This window comes from Micromys minutus, assembly GCF_963924665.1.
Source record: "Micromys minutus genome assembly, chromosome: 1".
Lineage (NCBI taxonomy): Eukaryota > Metazoa > Chordata > Mammalia > Rodentia > Muridae > Micromys > Micromys minutus.
The window spans coordinates 192,184,721-192,209,893 of NC_137969.1; the positions used below are offsets into that span (position 1 = coordinate 192,184,721).

A 25,173-nucleotide genomic window follows, 5' to 3' on the forward strand; every position below is an offset into this window, starting at 1 on the left:
AAGTAATTTACTTTCATAGAGTAAGTTTTTTCACACTTCCTTTAAAGAAAGACACCTGGACACTGAAGCACGGTGAGAAGAGCTGGGGACTTTCCTATGTCAGATTAAAGGGTCTAAGAGAGTCTAGCATCTGAGTTTCAAGGGGCTTACTCAATAGGTAACGAGCAAGACAAGGTCCTCACCACATCCAGTGTGCTATTATAAGGCTCATCACACAGTGGATGTTCCATTTGTCAAGGACGTTACTATTGCACAATACTGTGCTCAGACAGTGTGACCCCCGGACACATGCTAAGAAGGCTGTAGACTAAAATAAATAAAAGTCACGTGATAAAAATGAAAATGTTTAAAATGTAAAGTTCTCGAATAATGTTCCTGCATACCAAGCATATACTTCGAATTATTCTTACAGTATATTTCTAGACCTGCAAATTTACAATTCTTTTCTGCACATCAGTAACACAAATGACTAATCACAAATGAGAACTTGATCAATGTCATTTAGCCAATGTTGGTTAGAAAACAATACAAATGTTAACTTTTGACAGCATCGTTTTGTTGCTTATAGAAATTTTCTTAGGGAAATTCTTTTTTCTTCTTTTACAGCAGGGTTGTACTTGTTAAAACTTATGGCAGTAATTTATTACCTAAAATAGACATCCATGATTTTCTCGGATATAAGAGTTGAAACATTTTTGAAAATAGCTGAGTAAATATAAACTAAGTTCAAATAAATTTATATCTATATGTATGTATGTACATGTAGTATTTTACTTTTGTAAAGCTTAAAATTATTACATCGAGCTACATTTTTCTTAAATAGATTGTATTCACAGATAAATCAGTAAATTACTTAGGATAACTCATAAGAAAGGACTAGGTGCTCTAAATTTAAAGTGTGAATGAGTAACAAAGACAACATTCCTTTGCTACTGCCATCTGATGGGAACCTACCAGGAAGGAGTACAGGGGAGAGCTACAAACTACCAAGAATGAAATGTTATTGATAAGCTACAATTCTTTCAATAAATTAAGAGTTTGTTCTTCTTCATCTAATGCTTGCTTCATGTGGTCCAGGACCTATGCTTCTTTGTACACAAACAGAAAAAAAAAAAAAAAAAGAAAACAGCATGAATAACAAAACATATCAGTACAGTAGACAGAATATGAAGTCACAGAGCCTATATTTCAGATCATTATGATAAAATACATGGCAGAAGCAAGTGTGATAATAGATCTAGAGAATAACAGAGCATTAATGAGAAAGGAGATATACTTGGTCTTTCAATAAATCACCTATAAAAATCCACATTAATATAAATAAACTGTGAGTCTAATTTCAGAGATAAAATTAGTAGATTGGATTTCTACATATCGTCTTTGAGAAAAATCATTGGTTTTCTTTAAGCTTTACCCATCTGTCCAGCTTTTCTTAAGAAATCAAACCATAATGGAACACAGGCAAGAAATTTAAAGCAAAAGACAGTCATTCCCTTGGTGAGTTTCTGTACCACAGAATTAAAGCATGGGAGAACAGAAGCAAAAAAGGAAGAGAGAACATGGTCTTCAGAGAATAGTGCTGAACATATCATCCTGATGGGCCTTAACTCTCTCAGGGACAGAATGGGAACACTATGACAATCTTGTGGTTAAAGGAATTGTCATAACATAGAAAGAAAAAATCAAACTCCTACTGTAGACCAGCATCTTAAAAGTGCTTAGATTTGCCTAGGACACTTTATTTTTCCTAGGTTGAAACATTATTAGAATCACTTGATGGGCAAAATGATCCTGATGACATTAAATTAAATAATATGAAAAATGCCACATATACTATGTGTAGAAATACCTTGTTGTCCAACTAATAAAAATAGTTTAAAATATAAGAGATTAATATTTAAATAATAGTATGAAGCTTTATTTTACTAAAAATGAAAATCAGATATAATAAGAAAATACTTCCCATCTAAATAAAACTCAATTCACACAAAGTAAAAATATGTTAAAACATTTTAATACATTACTCAACAAATTTGAAAAGTGGCCTGCACGTAATTTAGTCCTAAAACAACTGTCAAACTGAAGTAATAAGACCTAATTTTCATTGTAAAGTTTGATACTCTCGCAATTAATGTGATTAAGAGTTTTTAATTAAGAAAATATATTATGTTTGTAATTAAGAAACACTAAAATTATACCAGTTTTCTAGCTGAAATGCTTAATGTTTAACTGTTAACAAAGTAAGGCTGGTTTCAGAAAGTTGAATAATTTTTCACCTTTAAAGACATATCTATGCTTAATTTTAATATAATTCATAACCCATGTGATAAGCCTACTTTGTTTATAAAAACTATTAGGAAAATAATTGAAAGGGATGAAAAAGACCAACTCAATAATTAACCTCCAAGGCTTTGTAAAGTGATCACTGTTTTAAGAAGTCCAAAATTCTGATTAAGTCTACTACCTGAGCAGTTTTAGTTAATGAAGTTAAAATGCATGTAAAATTAAAAAATGATTGATATTTATTCATTAGGTTGTTTGGAATCTGATCATGGGCATATATGCGAATGAACGAATAAATCCTTAACCCACCATTGTCTTTATCTCCAGCTGGCAGGCAACCGCTGTGAAAGTATGGTGTAGATGAGAGGATGATACTGTACCTGATTGGCTCTGGAGGTGGTCATGGGGTCAGATGGAGAGGACTTGGTGGTAGTTGGGGAAGATGGCAATGTCTGGGAACAAAGCAGTTCAGGAGCAAATCAACGTTTATGAGCCTTAAGCTGATCATTAAACAAAACAAAACAAAATAAAATGTAATATAACGAGAACAAAATCCTATGGACAAAGTTTCCACATAGTTGTTCAAATTTAATGGAATTTAACGTCAACCAATACATGTAAATATGCATGCATAAGCATGTAAAAATAAATTCATGGCTTGAAATCATGGTGGTGACTGATAGGAACTCACATGAGTGCTAAAGGCATCCTGCCCTCATGCATGAAGAGCAGTCCCATTTCTTTCCCTCTAATTTGCTTTGGGAAAAGAGATGTCAAAGAAAATTCAAGAAGTTAGATGAATACAACTGAAGAGCTACTTTCCTGTTCATGAATACAGTCAGATCTGAACAAGTGGTGAAATGAAGTGTGCTTTGGCATAAAAGTATTCACCTACTTAATCTGTTGACTATCACCAACAAGCTGATTCCACATGAATTTAGGGATCCATACATAAAAGCAATTTAATTTGCAGTTCTGAGTTCTTAATATCACATTATCTTCTAAAATAGTAAATTTTAATATACTTAGAGCCATCTGAAAATGTAAACATTAACCTCATTAATAAGCAAGTAACTGACCATATTCTAAAAATTATCATTGTTTATTATTTATGATAAATGGTACATTCAAAATAAAGAGTATAATATATTGTACATCACCCACCTATGTTCAAAACAATCACAAGATATTATGAACTGATTTTTCTCTTCATTGATAGCTGTTTCAATGTATGTGACCATGTCATTAAGCTAGGTTGAGAAAGTGAACCTTTTGATGTTGAATTCACACAGCATACCATAGCATGATGTTAACAAGGCCTCAGTATATCATTGCATGGAAAAGAAAATACATGTTAAAGTGACTTTTGATGATGGAAAGTAATGTTTCTGTAGAAGTCTGAGAATTAATTACAAAGTGCCAAAATAGAAAATAAAAGAGATGAAGCTATTAAGTGTTCATAAGGGTTTATCCCTGACTTAGTACCTTTTCCAGTTTGTGTGTGTGTGTGTGTGTGTGTGTGTGCATGTATGTGCATGTGTGTGTGAGTGTGTGTGCATGCATGTATGTGCGTGCGTGTGTAATATACTACAGAGATGCAGCACAGCAAACTATACACATCCACTGAGTCATTCCCCCAGACTTTTTAGAAACCTTTTACTTGTAACAAGGGGTTCAGAGTTTTGGTCAAGTGTTGTACTGTACTTAACATATAATATAGCTGGGTAAGACCCCATAAATCGAATATTTCTTAATAGGCAAATAGGATAGTTTTCTATAGTTTATACAGGCCTATATAAATGGTATTATGTGTTACTTTGTTATATGCCTACTAGCTACTGATACATGAACCAAGTCCTACCCTTAGAGGTTTGCCAGTGCAAAGAAAAGTGCATGGAAGTGTTTGTGGTTAAATATTTGTATCAGGTGTCATACTTTTCAATTTAGACAGAATAAAGCAGTTCAGAATAAAATCAATGATTAATTTGATCAACTCACTGATGTCCAGTAATACTATCAAACTACTTGCCCCAGTTGGCTATGCCACACAATCAATCCATCACACATACATTCTCTCTCTCTCATACACACACACACACACACACACACACACACATGCACACACACACACACACACACACTCACACACACACACACACACTCACACACACACACACACTCACACACACACACTCACACACACACACACACACACACACAAACTGGAAAAAGGTACTAAGTCAGATAAGTCAGGGGTAAACCCTTATGATGACTTAATAGCTTCATCTCTTTTATTTTCTATTTTGGCACTTTGTAATTAATTCTCAGACTTCTACAGAAACATTACTTTCCATCATCAAAAGTCACTTTAACATGTATTTTCTTTTCCATACAGTGACATACTGAGGTCTTGTCAACATCATGCTATTGTATGCTGTACAAGTCAACATCAAAGAGTTCATTTTCTCATCCTAGCTTAATGACATGGTATTATAGGAGGGATCACATACATTGAAACAGCTGTTCTGAACTAAACTGGAACCAACACTCAAGTTCATGAATAAATAGATGTTAAAGCTAGAGTTCTTTTCTCCCATTATAAGTTCACTTCCTCCTGAACCCATATCCTGAATGTCCATGTTCACTAGGATAGGAACAATCTGAAGTGCTGGATAATATCTTGTTGAAATACAAATCCTTACGAGGTTCTTAAATAGTGCTAAGAGGTAGGTGTAAAAGTAGCAATATGAGGCTCAGATTTTGTAATAACTTAGATTCAGATGATGTGTCAAATTTTTATTGCTATTCTTTATGATTTTCATATATTTTAAATATCTATTAATAATTGAAACAACTCATTCATCAAAATTGTCTTTAATAAGTTGGTTGCTTTCCCTTTCTCCTATGAGTGAAATAAATGATTTAAGCCTCAAAATTATATTACTGTGCTTTAAATATCTTAAAGTTTTATCATTAAGCATGATAATCAAATAAGGAGCTACATTTTAATATTTTACATAGGTGAGAATTAATCAAATGTGTACTATAAAGGATAAACTTATTGAAGCATTACTAAAAAGAGTCAGTATATTTTCTAGGGTGACATATTTGATGTAATAATGACAGAAAAATGTGACAACTTCCCTAGCTACTACTCACACATATCCTTTGAAGCACAAATGCATCACTTTTATAATTTGCAATAATAACTATATGTGAAGCAGTTTTCATTTCAGTTGCCTTTTCAAGTTTCAGAAGAAAAAGTGCCCCAATAAACATATGACCATGGATATATTACAATAGTGCCTTTAGTTTAAAAGTTCAAATTAATTAGGCCAGTGAAATAGTTGAAAAAATTGTTAGTAAGTCCATAGATATGGATGACAAATCATGTAAAGTGTTTTGACATGAAATATAGGAGTACAATGAGTTTTTCTTTATTATGCTATAAAGAAAATATTTATATCAGCTTACTATGCAGTTATTAATATATGGTGATTATGAAATGCTACCAATTCAAATATGTTGTGAATGTGTAATTAACTTAGTATCCTAGTACCAGCAATCAGTGGCTAAATTTGTAATGTATAGCATTTGTAAGCACATGTTTTAATGATATATATTTTCTCAATTTTAAGTAGCTTTGAGTTCCTCTTCTCCTTTCAAAAGAAAAGCCTCTAATTTATATTACTTCATTGACTATTTAACAATTCATCAGACTCTAGGATGAATTACTTGTTACAGGAACATGATTTTAAGAAAACAACCAAACAAACAACCAACCAAACAAACAAAACTAATGTTTCATTATATAGCCTTGACTGGCTTGGAACTTGGTAAGTAGACTAAGTTGGATTTAAACACACAGAGATCAGTGTGCTTCTTCCTAAAACTGTGGACTCTTTGGAATATAAAATTATTTTTTAAAAAAGATCAAGGTTTTTTTTAACACTAAACATTTTGTAAAATATTGATGTAATTATTTTGGGGGAATTAAGAAGCAAAATATTTTAACAAAATATATAATGAATTCTTGTCAAAATTAGTTTTGTTGGTCCAGAGACTATTCCATAAACAAACTGTACTACAAATGTGGCTTTCCTTCTAGGAATTCTGTCACAGTTTTTAACAACATGTAATATTTACAGGTAAACCATGAAAAGCCATCAGCAACAGAACTCAGTTGTTCTCCATGCACACCTCCAAACATCAAGTAACTTTATTCTACCAATCCAAAGTCCCAAATTGTGAATGTTATATTAAACAAGTCCTGTATACTACTCCTTAGGGACAAAATATTTAAATAGCAACTCTCCCATTAGCTTATTGGTGAATAGCCTGTCTGTCTTACAACATTAACATTAGTCTATTGGCCTATTCATATTTATTTTATTACCAATAACAAAGCTTTAAAATCTGGTTTGTTTTAAGCACAAAGAAGAGCAAAGTGCAGAGAAGCCTTCACTTTTTAAAAAAAATCTTTAAGATTAATTAAAGGAGCTTCCTCAGAAAATGAGGAATGATCTTATAGTCTATAATACCCTTCAGACAAACATATAAGTTCTTACTGATCTGTCCCCCACCTACTTAACTAACATTAATTTTCTCTAAACAGTAGAACATACATTCCAAGTAGTCAGTCCTCTTACTATTCAAGAGCTGTCACAGCCTTCTTTCCAATTGTATCGTGTCTCACCCTTTTAAATCAGACTTTTCCCTGTCTTCTTTGCCTAATCTCGTTCTTCTGAGATTTATGGTATACTGTCTATATTACATCTCTGGAATATAAATATGCTTTAATATTTCATAGGTATACAATATTACAAAACAGACTAATATGAAGTACAAGGTGTATCATTTTATATGATTTACAATTAAGAAAGTATTTTAATTAATTTATGTTTAAATAAATGATGTTCAAAGATTGACAAATTTTGCCGACTTATGACAGAAGTAAAATTCTGGACAGATTTTAAAGAAAAATCTTGGTATTTTTTAAATGTAAGAAAAAATTTTAAGTTCACTTAGATTTTTCCTTATAAAGTTTGGATTTTAAAAAGGATCCAAAATTAAGAACCGAATAATCTACAACATGTGTTATATGAAGTTGGATCTCAGACATTGAACCAGAGTTCCTCACTGTTCTGCAGTGGGACTTTAGAGGTGAACATGTATTTGCACTTGCATAATGCCATCAGTCAAGGAAAGGTACATTTGCATAGGGTATTATGGCTAAAATGTACTCAGTCAGTGAATGTATCTGAGAATACAAAGTAGGCTATAACTTATTATAAAATCCACAGTGCATGGTGAAGTGTCATCACTTTTAAAATCCAATTTGTTGAAAACTACTTTTGACTTCTGATTTTCAGTACAAATTATAACTTACAATTTAAAAAACAAAACACAAATTTAAAACTGTCAGCCCAAAACAACCAACTAAGATAAGAATGGAAACACTAGCAAAATTCTTAATCCTATTTTTCACCTGAATTTGTCTTATGTAAAAGATAGATATTTGACTCCAGCATTTTCTTGAGTCCAATTTTATTTTTAAATAAGCTTGTGTAGAATAATATTTGTAATTAATACTTGAAAATTATTTTGTTGACTAAAGCCCACAGCAAAAGCAAATGCATGGGGCTTGTTATGAGCAACATTCTTGGCAAGACAATTCCAGATTCTATGAATTAAAATTCAAACTTGTAAGCATCAAGTAAACCACTTTTATCTATTTGATGACTAAATAACTTACAAATACTTATTTTGTAGAAAAATTGATGTTTCTTTGAAAATAAAATCACAGCTATTTAAGTTTATATACTTGACAACTATTTAGATCATGGCTTGATATTCAATATTAAATTGGTGAACTAAGTCCTTAAAAAGTTAAAATTCTGCAGGGTAGAGAACAGATCTATCTCTGTAGGAGGTCAGAAAGCCATTCTTTCCACAGCTCTAAGAAACTTGCTATGGTGCTTACACTGTACAGACCGACTGTGGTAAACATGCGACCCCAGCATGATCAGTGTTGGCTTCTGGCTCCCTTGTAGTGAGTCACTATGTTATCCAGATCTCTGATTACATGAAAATGTAGTGCTTAACAATAATTTTTAATCCTATGAATATTAAGACATGTAAATGAATGTGAGTGTATGAAACTAGATGAGTCAATATATCTTAAATATAATAAAAATTAAACAGGGCAAATGAACAAAAATCAGCCAAATTCTATAAAATTCTGGTGACATTTGTCAGTCTACATTGGTCCTGCATGTATAAGAGAGATTCACTCATAGACACCCATAGCTAAAAGTGGAACTTTAATGATTCAGACTACTATTTAATGGTGCACGTTATTGTTTCAACACAAGAGAAATCTCCTATTACTATCTAGACCGTTTTATACTTGTCAAAGTTTAATTTTATGACTATTTTTTAAAAAACATTAAAATGGTCAGCTAAATGTTTGTATATTTTAATAGAGGTTACAGTAGAAAAGGGGGAAGCAACGGGCTGGAAGAAGGTGGTAAGAAAAGAGACCAGATACTTCAGTGCTCCTGCAGGACATTGCTAGCTCTACATGATCCCACCCCAGATGTCTGCATCTAGACACCCTGCTTTCCAATCTGACAACATCCTGATATCACCTAGCCTGGATAAAATAAGCTCTTCAAACTACTAAATGATTATGAATAAGTACTAGTATGTAGAGTTTTAAGGTATGTGGATGCTTCCATGTGTACATAGGGGAGACATTGTGATATACTTTTGGAGTAATGGAACAGTTCAACATTGATGGAGGATCTTGCTAGTAATCTTTATATGGTGTGATGGCTACTTTCTTATGGTTTAAAGAAGGAAGTACTTTTTAATAGACTCTTGATATACAGTTAAATATTAATCTATAATTTGAGTATATATTTGCTATTTATAAATTTTAAAGTTGATATAGGCTTAGTATATTTATCTAAATATTGATAAAATTATGATAGATCCATAACACTGGTTTACATATTTTCAATTCAGAAACATGAAATTAATAGAACTTTCAGCTATAGTTCAAATTACAATGAAAATAAATTTTCTGTAAATTGCTGAATAATAATACATTTATTCTAAAATCACAATCTATTCATAATAAAATTAAATCACAAATTAAGTGGCTAAGTAAAAGGGCAAAAAGTAGACAATAAATGTGAACATAACTTTTAAACATATATGCTAAAATATTTACGGTAAAAAAAGCCTACATTATTTAACATCAAGCAATATCATTTCCCTATATCATATCAAAAATTATTCCATCTTAAAAATTCACAATGTTTTTTCTCAAGAAAAATTTTCTTTACAAGAAAAATCTCATATATTAAAATTCAACATTAGACTTTTATAACAGATATATAAGCACTACACATGTGATACAAAATGTAATAGCTGATTCATAACAAAGACCTGAATACTAGGTGTACAACATGATTTATACATATCTGCTGATAAAGTGTAAACAAGACAAATCACCCAGACAGGACTATATGCAATAACTGTCTTGAGAACTACATGTCACTAAAGTAGGGCACTGGAAATGTTGAGAATATAAATGTCATTTCCACATTTCATAATTCAAGAAGTGCTATATATTTTAAACAGAATATATTTCTATAAATTAATAAAACCCATCTTTCCATATTTGCAAAAAAGCCATCCTAGTCATGTCAGTGCCTCTTATGATATTACTAATGAGGATAAAATTAATCAATATATTGATCTGCCAACTAAAGGCTCCAAAAGTCTTCAAAAGCTAAGTGAGAACTTTAGATCAGCGGAACCATTTTCATGCTGAGACTCAACTGTTTCCTCTGAAAGGAAGAGTACTATGCCGTGGACATTTCTCCCTGATTCCCAACTGAAACACTCACTTGTTTGATGCGATCAGGATTAACGGTGGTCTGAGGCTGTAGGATACTGACTGGTTCTGTCTTGGCGACATTTTGGGGCATTTCTCGAATTTTTTCTGCAATGAATCCATGAACTGCATTCAGTGCTTCAATTGTTCCCTGGATCAAGCAAACCCTCTCAGTAGTACCTGCAGACAGAAGACTCATTTTCAGAAAACATTCCCTTTTCAGTTTACATTGAAAAATTATGAAAACAGAGGATAGCATAAGGTCACTAAACACTGTAACACACGGCTCTGCTCTCTAATACTCAACTGAAATAAAACAAATCACCACATCTACTTCATTTAAACATGACTTTAGAATCCATTCCTTTTTTGTAGTTTGAAGCAGGTATGTGAGTTCTAGAAGAACCAAAGATCCAGCGATCCAAGCACATCACTCATTTCTGGGGATAAACACATGCAGTACTCATAAAAGCCTTAGAAACTGTTGCAGACAGAACCTATGAAAACACTTTTTAAGGATCTCATTTTTATTGGTAAGTGATAAACTTTTTGAATACCAGAACAGATACCCATTTTATTGATGATGTATTAAAAATAAAATATAGAATACAAAATGAGATTTAGATGGTTTATGCTACAGTATAGAAATTTTATGAACATGCCTTACGTCAATGACAACACATCAATAGTAAATCTGAGGCTGCCCCAGCAGGTATGTCTTACAGCAACCACTTCCTCAATGAACCAAAGCAGTACATAACTTGCAAATCGGAAATCAGTACTTTCTGGGACTTTCCCATGATGTTCTACAATTCCCATTGCTCGCAGTCTTTAAGAAGTCAAGCCACTCTGTACATGAAAAATTATAAAACTGCTAAGGTCCAAAGCAAACAATCAAAAACAATCACAAAGAGTTAATGTCGATTTAAGGGCCAATTCCAAAGACCTTTGTTGTTTTTATAGAAACAGACTTAGATCACAGAAATTAGACAAAAATAAGACTACAATTATAGGAGTATATATGTTATGTTTTCATATTTTAATCAACAGAAATTTGAATTAGTAAATATGATTGCTCAGTTTTAGAGAAACTTTAAGAGAGCACAGCTTACTTTTAAGGCTATTTGGAGAATAATGTGATCTGTGGATTTAGGTTTTCCTGTTTCTATTCATCAGCTTTAGTTACTCTTGTCTATGTTGATTCATCTTTTGGTCCTAGGGTAAAACAATCTACTTTATATGGATACCCTGGGGGCACTTTACAAGACTGTATTAATTGTCTAGTAAATGACCAGAGAGGATTCCCGATCAATGCAGCTAATGTAAAATGTTATTCAGGTTCTCAGACCACACAGAAAACAGATCAGATTACATCAACACATTCAGAGACACCACTGAGCACTTGGCAGATGCCAAAACAGTCTAGCTTAAAGGATGACTTCCAGAGAAAGCCTGGCACCAGGTAACAAAAGATTGTGTAATCCATGCTATTCTTAGCATTTTCATTTGACATAACACAACTCTGTCCACAGCAACCAGTGTTCGGCAGACTGTGAAGACCAACAAAATAAATGGAAACCCCTGGATCCATAAAGAAACATGACTGTCTTAAAACAACATCACACAACAGCAAGTACAATGTCTTCTAAGGGCAGTCCCAGAGGACCACTGTTGTAATATATACACTGAGGACTGGCTGGATTTCTTTTCCTTGCAGCTATGCAAACAGGGCAGGTCCAAAAGGAAATAGTGCTTAACACTAGTAGACTTCGCTGAGACTGTTAGATTCTGCTCCTGAATTTTAATGCCCTTTCACTCAGGTAACACAAAACCATAATTTTAAGAAGAGAGGTTCTTTTTTTTCTTTTTCTTCTTCCTTTTGTTAAAGAATACTGTCAAGTATATGACCAAACTGTGTAACACAAATGAGACTATAAATCATAAAAGTTGTTGGGTTTTGTCATTTTAAAGGCTTTTAGACTCCATTAGTGTCTGAGTTAAACTGCCAGTTGTTTATCATTTTATTTGCTTAATGGCAGCATTTACTAGGCTTTGCAATACAGTACAACAAAGCAAAGAAGCAGCTACAGGAATACGCACACCCGCCCTACATAATGCAACGCACAGGTGTGCAGGACACCATTTCTTCCAACCCACACTGCATGAGACTCTTGTTTCACTGCACAGTGACTGACTTCATAATGGCACTAGACTGACCACCTTTCCTGTCCTTCCTAACAACTCCACACCTCCTGCTCCCTCTCCACATGACCCTACCTTCTATTTTCATGTCATATATATTGAGAGAATTTACAAAATGCATATTGATAACAAGAAAGACACATGGTAATGAGCAACAGTGCCTTTATTTTAAAAGCAATACCAAACACTAAGAAATATGTTCTGAAGCATATTCACAGAAAAGTCTTTATAGAAATGAAGTAAAACTCTTTCTCCATGCTACTGTAATTCTGGGCTTGGCATTTAGAAAAGATTTTAGATATTATGCTCCATGTGCACTGGGCTTCATTCTTTTTTATCCAACACATACTCCACTTCTTAAAAGATAAGAGTTTTTCCATGTACACTGTGCATTTTCTTTTAGATCTTTTCAGTGGCTAAAATTAATATAATTGGAACAAGACATTTCTATAAATCTAATGAATTATAACCTATCAAAAATAACACAAAAGGAAAAACTGGATGAACATAGTGGGGAAATGTGTATTGAAGCATCAGTGTTTTCCCTTAATCTCACATGTCAATATTAGTATGATGAATAATAAAGAGCCATGCACTGATGTGAGGCAGGGCAAAACACTGTATTGAGAAATAGATATACCAAAAGATGTGGAACTAAATTTAATGAAACAGTTTCACATGATAGTTACATATGACACTGAAAACTGAAAAACTGACTATACCAGAAAGGAAGAAAAATTTCATTAGGGATGTGAAAGACATCTATTGGCCACTCACTCAGTTCTCTTAGCAAATAAGGATTCTTTTTTATAAGACAACTCGACTTTAAGGTACTATAATCAAATGTAATTGAAAATTTCATTAGTTTCAAATGTAAAGAACTGCATTTGAAAGATAACTGGAGCAATGAAAAGAAGTATACATTACATAGCAATAAAGGACCACTAATTAACAGTTATGATTACAGTATCAGGCTAGATAAAACACCCTTTCCTTATGTCAGCATTCTTGCAGGAATTATATATATATTCTCTATCTACCTACCTATCTATCTATCTATCTATCTATCTATCTATCTATCTATCTATCATCTATCTATCTATCTTACTTTCTATCCATCCATCCATCCATCCATCCATCTATCTATCATCTATCTATCTATCTTACTTTCCATCTATCCATCCATCCATCCATCCATCCATCCATCCATCCATCCATCCATCCATCTATCCATCTATCTATCTATCTATCTATCTATCTATCTATCTATCTATCATCTATCTAACTTTCCATCCATCCATCCATCCATCCATCCATCCATCCATCCATCCATCCATCTATCTATCTATCTAAATTTTACAAATACCTCAGATATATATATAATATATATATTATATATATACATATATATAATTTCACAAATAAAGACAAACCATTTGTTTTAATCTACATTTTGTCAAATGGCTTTTAGCTTCTTCAGATGTCCCACCTTTATTTCCTGCCAAAGCCATAAGCCATAGGTTTTTTTAAACTAATAGGTGAGGCATCTATACGATACAAAAGATGATCTCTCTACACTGTAATGCCGTAGTTAGGGTTTCCATTGTTGTAAAGGAACACCGTGACCAAGGCGACTCTTATAAGGAAAGCACCTTACAGGCTCAGGGGTTCAGTCCACTATCAAAGTGGGAACATGACAACTTCCAGGTAGGCATGGTCCTAGAGGAGCTGAGAGTTATACAACTTAATCCAAAGCAAGCCAGAAGCAGTCTGTCTTCCAGGTAGTTTAGGAGGAGGGTCTCAAAGCCTACCCCTCCACAACAAGACCATATCTCCTTTTTTTTTACAACTTTATTTTTAAAAACCTAGAGATACATTTAGAAATTTTTAAAAGCATTTTGGCATAAAACTATATGAATATGTTTTTGTTAGTACTTGACTTTTTTAATGGTTTGATAGTTTGCATTGAAATCTTACTAGTTACAATGAGCCTAAAGAACATGTAAAACAAAACGTAACATGGAAATAGTCAAAGTTTTCTCGGTGAAGGCCACACCTCCTCATAGAGAATAGAGTCATTCCCTGGGCCAAGCATAATCAAACCACCGCATGTATGATACAAATTTGTAATTTCAGCTCTGAAGAAGATAACCTTAAACACCAACCCGTCCCCCAGATCTACTCAATTATTACTTTTTCTACAATGTCACCCACCCAAACGATCCATCACCAGTGTGTCTGGGCAGAACCCACCTCCATGGCTACTCTGTCTGCCCCGCTATCAGCACTTGACTGTCCTACTGTCAAACATTGTTTTTCTGAGTTCTGGTTTCTGATTTGTTCACTCCTTTGATAAATATTCCCCGACACTCTACTCTCAAACACTACATTGAAGGCTGAAGACGCAGTGATGGCCCCGTACCCACCCTCATTGCCTGCATGATACTCACAGAGTTGTTCACACATACTGCACGTGAAACAAGCAAAGCACACACAATGAGGACAAAACAGACAGTAGTGCTATGGGGACTACATTGGGTACTTAGCCAAGTGCCTGACCAACTACAGATGCCCAAACTGCCCTTCTAAGAAATGACTACCATCTTCAGGCCGAATTTTCTCTCTAAAGTGAAAAACATAATTAACTTACACAGCTCTTTTTACTTTTCTTTCATATCTACAGATTATAAAGTCAATAAACTTCTTCTGATTTGTAAGTTCTGCTAAGGTATGTAAAAATGAATTTTGAGAGATGGTTATAAAATAAACGATAGCAAGTTTAAATTATTTCTATGTTTTTGAAAAGGCTCTCAGTAAAATAAACTTAGGCAAAAACACAAAAACATAGAATGAATATCAAAACTTTACTTGCAATGTTCAAAATAAAAATAGAGTTAAAAACGGCGCAGTGAGTATAGACAGTCTCCCACAAGCTTGGAGAGTTTGAATTAGAGCCCTGGAACCAGTGAAACACAGTGAGAAGCATTTCCCCAGGGCTGTTGGGCATCTTCCATGCTTCTATTGCTCCTGTGTGAATTGTCATTTCCTTGCATAATTTGTGGGTTATCTTTCTTCCAAAATTATTTTTTCCCATTTTACAGATTGTCTTATTTCCTGATGGTAATTTCTTTTGTGTACACAGGTTTTATTTTTTCAGCTTTGTGTGTATGTGTTTGTGTTTATGAGTATGGGTGTGCACATTCCTTGGAACCCATGTGGGAGCTCGGAGCATAACCTTTAGTGGCAGTCCTCACTTTGTATCTTGTTAAGGACACGATCTATTGTTGTTTGCCTCTGCATACTCAGGGTAGTTGCTCTGTGGAACTTCTGTCTGGGCTTTCCCTGGAGGAGCTCAGGGCTTACAGGTTTGTGTTACCACATGTGGCTCATGAGGGTTCTGTGAGTTTGTCCTCAGTCCTGTGTTACTGGTTTACCCATAGAAAATACTTATTTATTTTTTGCCCATTTCAATATTTTTTTTGATAAAATTAACAGATATATTTGTTTTCTCTTATTATTTCTTCTCCTAGTGCTAGATTTTGGATTTCATTCCCAAACCTAAGATGGCAAAGGATTCCTTTGTTTTCCTACTGGTTTTTGTGGTTCTCTTTCTTATATTCTTAACTGTTTTGAAGTATTATTATAGTGTTAACTTACCCAACAAAATAAGTAAAAGTTTTCTATAGGGCTCAAGATGAGGTTTTAGAAGTTTTTGAAAATTCTTTAATATTTAAATATTTAAGAATGTGACTGATAACATAATTCACTTTAATGCTGAATATTAAGAATTATAATTTAAGAGATACATAATTATTTAAAGACCTAAGAAATAAATAAGTGACATGTAAAGAGATTATACATCTGTAAATACTTGCCTATAGCTCAGAATTGTTCTTTGAGACCATGGACTAAAATTAAATGACACACAACTGTTTTTAAAAATATCTAAGCATTATCAAACTGTGTTCCTGTATTTTGATATTCCATTTTGTCTTTTTACATATAAGCTTCTGTTTCTTTTATTCATAATCATATAGGTGTATTCTTAACTGAAGGAACTCTCCCCTAGATATTACGTCAACATAACACATTGTGATTCAACCATTGTCACCTGGTTACACAATTCTACACAGGCTCAGGCCTCCTGACTCACCGGACTGTCCTTTAACTTCTTACCCATTTGAAGACAGATTCTTGGACGTAAGTTCATGTACTGGCAGTGTATCTCTGGGAGGACAGAGAGCTGGCTCTTTGTCACCCATTTCCTTTTGAAGGCATCCTTGGTCTCTGGTTTCTCGTCTGCTCTCTATGCAGTTTCTGGTCCCCTGCTTTACTCACTAGCCTACTCTTCAAATCCTTCAGTATCCTTCCACTGATCATCTTAGCCAAGCCTCCTCTTCTCCATTACATAGCATAACATTCTATTTAGTGTCTTATGACTATCCTTTCCATAAAGGCCTCAAACAATTTCAAAGAACAGAAAACCTTGTGGTACCACATGTGATTAAAACAATGACATGAATTAGAATTCTAAGAGTCTTTCTTCCCACAGTATACCATGATGCTAGTCACAGTGCCTTTAGCCACCTGCACTAGACTCCTCCTTCACTATCCTTTCCAAGCCCTGTCTTCCCCAAGGCTTTCATCTCTGAACGTCTAAAGCTCCTCAGAGCACTTTCTATTTTAAAGCACATTTAAAAACTGTATAGCGGCTGAAAGTATGTTCAGTACTAGAGTTTTCAGTCATCTTGACAGGATGGAATGAATATTGTAATTTATAACAACAAGAAAATGGTAAGTGGAAGAAAACGTAGGCATTTGCATTTTCTTCCCACATAGAGGACTTGGTTAGTTACGTGTTCCTTATACAAACACGCTCTTCTTTGGTGTTCTTGCTGTTACTATCTTCCCATAATAATCTTCCTGTAACCCCCATGTAAATATAAAATGTTGTAAATATAAAAATGTATTATGAAGGAATCCACTGTCTACGAACACTTCCATAGACTCAAACTAAGACTGTCTTATAACAAGGTCATTGAGAAACACTAATTATGTATTTCACTCTCTTATTACTTATTCTCTATTCCTTCATGTCTTTCAAACACTTAGATCATATGTAATTTACCTTTCAAAAATCAATAGTGTTTCCTTGCCAGCTAGAGTTTAGTTCCGACTCCACTGAGACTTTCGGGTCCACTAGGACTTGGCTCACCTCTGCTCTGTCCTTGTCTCATATGATCTTCCCCACCGTCTACTACTCTCCAGGGACTCAGGTCTTTTTTAGTTACTGGAACATGCCAGGTTGGTCTCACTTAGGATTTGTTTCCTGCTGATCTCTGTCTTAGTAACTCAGCTCCTCTGCTGGTCCTATGTCATCGCCCCAGCTGCACAGACACATGCCATTTATCCCTTAAGTTTTGGCTTAGCAATATCTCATCAGGGAAATCTTCAACAACCATGCTTCTGGTGGCTACTTGTACTTTCATATTTCTTTATTATAACCCCTGCCCCTAACCAGTCATTTTCCAAAACTGTCTGGTGTATTAGTTTTTATTTGTTGTTTTTCTCTCGATAATAAAAAGAAATTTTGACTTGTTTTAGTCACAGGTATAACTGCCCGGTTCTATTTTTGACTGTCCCCCTCCCACAGTCCCTTTTGTCCCTTTTCTCATTACTCCTCTCCCTGTCCCCGAGAGGATGTTCCTTAAGTCGGCTAAGCCTCCCCAATCCTCAAGTCTCTCAAGGGTTAGGTGCATCTTTTCCCACTGAGGTCAGACCAAGCAATACTCTGGTGTATGTGTCAGGGGGGCTTCAGACCAGCTAGTGTATACTGCCTCGTTGGTGGATCAGTGTCTGAGAGATCTCCGAGGTCCAAGTTAGTTGAAATTTCTGGTTTTCCTATGGGGTCACCTCCTGTTCAGCTCTTTCAAGCCTTTCCCTAATACAACCACAGGGGTTACTGACTTCAGTACAATAGTTGGGTACAAGTATCTGCATCTGTCTCAGTCAGCTACGTGTTCTATTTTTAGTAGAAGGCAGAATACAATTTTAAATAAGTTTTAAAAAAAGCTTTGGATGAGTCACATGCAATATTTTGTTAATCGAGATGAGGAACTGTCAAAAAGAAGAAAAATAATACATGAACTGCCACAACTAAAGCTCAATACTTAAAAGAGTACATCCTACATATTTCTATTGGTCCGGGAAGGAAGATCAGTCTAGTTATCTAGTTATCTTCTACTTGCTTTAGGGCACATCCAATATAGGGAGTAATTCTGCAAATTGTTTATATGGGGGAGAAAATTAAACTGCAGTAATATCTTAACTATATTACAAACAGATCAAGCTCCAAGGATTGGCTACATCTTTTTCCAGGACAGCCTGACCTACAAAATCATACTGTTTCAAAGGAACAAATTTAAAAATTCTTGATGTAACACTTTGTCTTTTACCTATTAAAAAGAAAATACATTTACATAAATATTGCATCTTAGTTTTCACATAAAATGATCAATATACTAATAATTTGCTTTAGCTCTACACCAATAGGACTTGTCAAAATATTTTATTATATAGTGGTTAATTCAATTCAGAAGCTTGATCTGTTTGTAATATAGTTCTAAATCTCAAGAGGCTAGGATTTAAGAATAATCGTGAGGTTAAAATGGCACACTATAGAAAAACAGAATTTAAGGTGTAGAGGTAATAGAATTTAGATAATTGATTGTCAGAGCCTGATATCTCATGAAACTGATCTATAAAGGTGAGAAAAATCATGTTCACTAGGAACTAGAGAAGACATGAAGATGAGCAGATAATATACAGCATGCAGAAGGAAAACATATTATCACAGACTAAGAATTGTGATGAATTCTTTGAAGTTACATCAAGAATAATCAGGAATTGGAGAGGAAACTCTTTAAAAAGAAAATATGCTGAGCTAGTATAGCAGTTATGTTTAAGTGTTTATGTATAACATGTTATGTTTAAACAGAAAACATTATTGTGAAATTTAATAATCTTTGAAAATCAAGTTGATGAAAGGGACGATTTTAAAAAGGCAGCTGTGCTTCCAGATGCTTGTCTGGCACTTCCACCTGTGAGCGACAGTACAGTTGTTCTGCAGCAAGCTTGACAAAACATAGGCTCTGCTGCAATAGCTTTGAAGGGAAGAGGTACACATGATATTCTCCCTACTTCGTCATTCACAAGGAAGTCCTATGCAAATCTTGCATGTCAGCAGTTTGGCCATGTGGCATTTTATAGATCATCTTCTGCAAAATTTTACAGGGTCACAAATCAACTGTATTGGTATATTAAACCCAAAAACTTAAAAAGTAGGAAATCAATGGTAGTTGTAGAAAATAAAAACAAAACGTTAATGAAGGATGGTATACTACGACCCCCAGTACAGACAGTTTTGTCTATACTTCACTGCTAGTTTTAGAGCTAGTTTGCCAGAATCATGGAAAAACACAAAAGATGAAAAAACCACCAAGTGGAACAGAGCTAGAAATCTAGTACAGTCCAGAGGCACATGGGAACCCAACTGCACACAAAGAAATCATAAACTCCATCTGCAAAAAAAAAATGCACATGTGCACTGAGCAGTATCGGGAGTGAGTGCACACACGCTAAGAGTCTGCTTCTCATGGTGGGGACAGGCTGAGGAGTCAGTTGGGATTTGCTATGTAGGGTAGCTGAGGCTTGAATTTGAGATTCTCATTTGTTAGTATCCTAAGAGTGAAAATAAAAGTATTTTTAAACCCATGTGAAGTTTACAATGTTATAACAAAAAAAAAGTCACTGAAGTGTTCTGAAAAAAACCAATTAACATGTTTGCTTAAATGTAGGTAGTTCATTGTAGATATGTGAGAAAAAGTTCTACTATTCCAGTGTCTAATTAATGCAGATGTGAGATAAATTTTAGAATTTAAGTTTCAATTAAAAGATGCTGGAAGAGCTGGTAAAAAAGGAAGGCACTTTCTGAAAGTTTTGATTCTAATTCAGAAACTGTACAATAAATATAATTGAAAATTATTTAATTATTTTGAGAGAATACTTGTTATGTTTGCTTAAGACTTTGTAAATATTAAAATAGCCAGAGCTTAAGAAGTGGAATTTCTATAGTACCCCGCTCTGTGAATTTTATAACAAGCTATATATACTGAAGCTTAAATATCATGTTTGTAAAAATAAATAAAATGAAGTACATATAGAAAATTATATTACAGAAAGCAAATGGTTAAGATTTGTTACCTCATTTAAACCTTACAGATGTCAAGTTTAAATAAATAACTTCACTTTGATCTTGAATAATTTCACAACTATACGGTGCCTAGCAACCCCAAACAATAAATATGTTAGTGCTATCTCACCTTATTTGAGTAGAAAGAACTACTAGGCATTAGTTTTATAGAGAGTGCTGTTAATATTCTTCATAGGTGTTTCTTTTACGCTTCTCAATGAGGACCAATGCAGAACTGTGAAATATTTCTATTTCTATCTGCTTAGTCTGTTGGTTTCTATTAGCAATGTCAACGTCTGTTTCCCACATAGGCTCTGTAGGCAGCATTTTAACAAAGTTCACTCCTATGACTCCAAAGTGTAGCATGAAAACCACCGTTTGACCATGACAACTGGAAGCACAATTGCTGCAGCCCAGAATGACTTCGAATATAAGTTCTTAACACAGAATGAGGTAGAAGCCTTAAGAAATAGACAAACACCAGGAGAAGAAGATGGAGTTGAGCACTGTAGCACTCTTTCCACAGACATATGTCACAGGAAAACACAGGGGACAAGGAGAGAGGACAGAGACACAAGTGGCCTAACAATGGAATGTACACACATATAACATTACTTATTAGGAATTAGCAAGCAGGTAAACACACCACATAGTGCTGATCAATAAATGATTGTAAAGGTTTTGTATAGAAGACAGAAATGGACACGCTAAGACTCCTTCTTACACTATTGGCAATTATTAAATGTAGGAATTGAAAATTTGACAATAAGCGGGTTCTAAATTCATAACAACCAAAATCTAATTCAAAGTCAAGCTCATAATGAATACAAGGGTTTCTGAAAGTGCTCACTTTCACTGCATCTTTGAGTCCATAGCAGTCTAGGTTTTAAATATGATACACACATTCGGCACTTTACAAGCCTTCATAGTATGCAAAGCCAATTAGCACTGTCTCAAATACCTCTACCCTTATCTGAGACTATTACATCATGACCCACCATGTGTTCAACAAACATACCACATTTCTGCCACATAATTTCTGAAACATAACTATTTAATCATAGAAAATAAAGGGAATAATTTTCCTTAGCAGTAAGTGGTTAATAAATATTAAGTTAATATTATTATAATGTTGAACTGTATGACTGTCGATTCAGTTGCCGAAATTCTTTTAAAAATCTACTGTGTTTTGTTTTTCAAGTAAAGCAAAATCTATAGCAATTTCTGAAATGTGTCGGACTATACTCTGCAACTTTGTTCTTATGAAGTGACATGTTTTAGAATTTTGAAAGTACTGACAAAAATTTGAAAACCAGTGATTCTCTGTATTCTCTATGCTCTGCAATAGCAAATCCTCAGCTGAGATTTATTTATTTATTCATTTATGTAAGAGACAGGGTCACACAGTGTAGCACAGACTGGCCTAGTTTTATGCCAATCCTCCCGTCTTAGCCTTGCAAATGCTAACACTTCATATAAAGACAAATATCTTATTAGATGTATTTCTGTAAATAGTTGCTCTTGCTTCTAAAAAATGGCAAAGCTATGCTTTCCTAATGATTGCTTTACTAGCAATTGTGATTTTTTTATGCATAATTGATTTGTAGACCTAGTTTATAAACCTATATAAGCAGGATTATATGAAAATGCTTTGGCTGAGAATTGTAGGTGACAGGAAAAGTTTAAGAAACATTGCTGGAAGTATGGGCTGGGCTGTCCCATTCATTGTAGAAGACAATTTGGCAGAGGATACAGACACATCTGCATTTGGCCATTTCATCTAAAATTTACAATTCCTAAGGATTTTACTCAAACAAGAGTCTCTTTTCTAACACCTCCCTCCCCAATTAAATTAAAATAAGGCTCAACAGTAAGTGATTAAAGCTTGATTCATTATGATAAACACAAATTAATGATTACTTTCCTACCAAGTATTGAGAAGCTCATGATGAACCAAATTAACTAAGTTAACTAACTAACTAACTAACTACATATTCAGCAATAGGATGCTTAAGACAAACAAAGGCAGAGAGGGCTCGATGTGCTGTTCACTGTTTCCAGAGGGCAGAAGAAGATGATTCTTTTCTAGAGTATAAACTAAATCTTCTATTTAGTGGGTGTCATGACTTAAGGGAGTTCCAGGGAGTCATGCCATCAATTTACACTGCACATTAAATGGTTACTCTAAAATTCAAGTTGACTTTTGACTATGATCCAAAGTATCAACAAACTAAGCTCATGGTTTATAACACAGCCTTTGACTTGTGGCACAGCAAGACAGGCAACATAAAGTACCCAAGGATGCTCTTTACAAGTCCAGTAATTATAGGCTTTATATGGTTCTAAGTAGACTGAATACACTCACAAAAGAAGGAAACCAGATTTTTATCTTACCAGCACCCCAAGTCAACTCCAGATTGACTGAGTATATAATTGTGAGGGATGAAATAACAGAAACACAGGAAGAAAATGACAGAAATGTGTCTGGATATTGTGATTTTTTTTGAGGGGAGAAAGGACAGAAAAAGCACAGGAAAAAAGAAAGGAAACACAGTAAAGTGGTTTGGTGTGTGGGTACGGGAGCCCAAACCAAGCAATATGAGACAACAAAAAGTCAACAAAATGGTGGGGAGGTGAGAAGAATCTGGGAAGAGTTAGGAAGAAAAGTTATGATCAGAATATATTTTATTAAAAAGTTAACTGAAAAATGTAGAAAAAATGTGTAGAGTAATTTTAATCCAGCAACATGGCTGCTCTGGCAAGAAATCAAATCCAAAAATATGATCTGGCTGGAAGGCAAAACCACCACACACTCTAATCCCTCTGGCGGCAACACAGACACGCACGGTACACACCTCAATTCCAAATAATGAAGGCAAATTGAGGGCAGACAGAGAGATTTGACAGAATGAGTCACAGAAAGGATAAATCCAAGTCTCACCCAAACAGTCAGGAAAGAGAGGCTACTTAAAAATTAAGTAAGGGAGAGAGAGTTCAGTTTGCTGCAGTTCAGCTGAGTGTAGTTGAGTTCATTTCAGAGCAGAGCAGTTTTGAGTTCTGAGCAGTCCTGTTCATGGAGTTCACAGGCAGTCTTTCAAACAGCAGTTCAGTTAGAAGCCGAGGAAAGCCAATTTGATTCAGTCATCTTGGAGAAGAGTTTGAACCAGAGTAGCTGAGTTGAATTTGCCAGTCAGACTATAGAAAGAGCTAGAAAGGGTGAATTTATTCAGCTGTTAAGTCTCTGAGGCTGATACATTCTAGGCATGTGCTGGGAGAAGGAGGCTAGAAGCTGAAGGAAGCAGAAGATTAGATTGTAGAGGTCAGAGCCTTCCAGACCTAGGCATAGGGTTAGTTACATAGAAAAGCTCAGGCCTCAGCCCAAGCCTTACATTCATAAAGCTTGGGTGAGACTCTAATCGCATCCACATTTCTGCTGAAAACCCCAGGGAGTGGGACATCCCCTTGGAAACTGGGATGAGATGAAAAACTGTTGAGGGGGGGGGGCTCAGATCCTAAAGGGGAAAGTGAGTGGAATGTAAAAAAAAAATGATTACAGATAATTTTTTAAAAAAACATAGGGAAAATACGCCAAGATATACAAAAAAGGAAAAGAGAGAAGGGATTACGGTGAAGTTGAAATTTCTGTTCAGCGAAGCCAGTGGTACCAGGGTGAAGAGAACCTACACAATGGCTACTGCTGGTAGAAGACAGAACTCAGGCAGAGCATCAGTAAACACCAAACGGAACAAAAATTGGGCAGAACTAAATAATCATTATTTAAAAACTTAAAAAGAGGGCTGAGAGTTGGCTCCGTAGATACAAGCATTGGCTGCTCTTCCAGAATATCTGGGTTTCATTCCCAGCACACAAATGTTGGCTTACAACAACCTGCACTCCCAGTTCTATGAAATTTGATGCTTCCTTTAGGCCTTGGTAGACCCTGTACGCATGTGGTATAGATAAAGCATGCAAGAAAACAACCCATACTCATAAAATAAAAATAAAATTGGCCAATAGGCAAATGAAAATGTAAAAATACCAGTAATTACCAGGGAAATAAAAATTAAAGCCAGGATACGAATCTCTTTCACTCAAGTTAGAATGAGTATTTTCAAAAGGACAATGATGCTGGAGATGAGGTGGAGGAAAAGGACTACGACATACTTTTTAGCAGAAATGAAAACAGCATGGAAATTCTTCAGTGAATTGAAATTAGTATTTCTCAAGGACACAGCATCCCAGGAGGTAAAGATCCAAAGGAAGAAATGCAGACATGTCTGAGTGCCATGTCTACCACAACATTTCAGTCACGAGAGAAAGTAAGTGTTCATCTAGTGACAAATGCAGAGAGAAAGCATGATCTATAGGCACCAGGAACGGGAATTCAAACAATAAAATAATGAACTTTTGACATTTGCAGTAATGTAGATAAGCATGGAAATTATGTAAAAAAAAAAAAAAAAAAAAAAAAAAAAAAAAAAAAAAAAAAAACAAGCAGCGAAAAACTTGTGCCAGATGAGTTTTACAACAT

The 25,173-nt window shown here is 34.6% G+C and overlaps 1 protein-coding gene across 3 annotated transcripts in view; it reads right to left on the reverse strand.

Annotated features, from left to right (window-relative positions):
* NOVA1 (NOVA alternative splicing regulator 1) overlaps positions 1–25,173 on the reverse strand; it is a 117,809-nt gene that overhangs the window by 11,325 nt on the left and 81,311 nt on the right. For all 3 annotated transcript variants that reach the window (XM_080909883.1, XM_080909884.1, XM_080909885.1), the window contains 2 exons: positions 10,203–10,369; positions 2,664–2,735 (listed from right to left, as the gene is read on the reverse strand). In XM_080909883.1, coding sequence (XP_080766009.1) covers positions 2,664–2,735; positions 10,203–10,369 — 239 coding nt within the window. The remainder of the gene's footprint in view (positions 1–2,663; positions 2,736–10,202; positions 10,370–25,173) is intronic.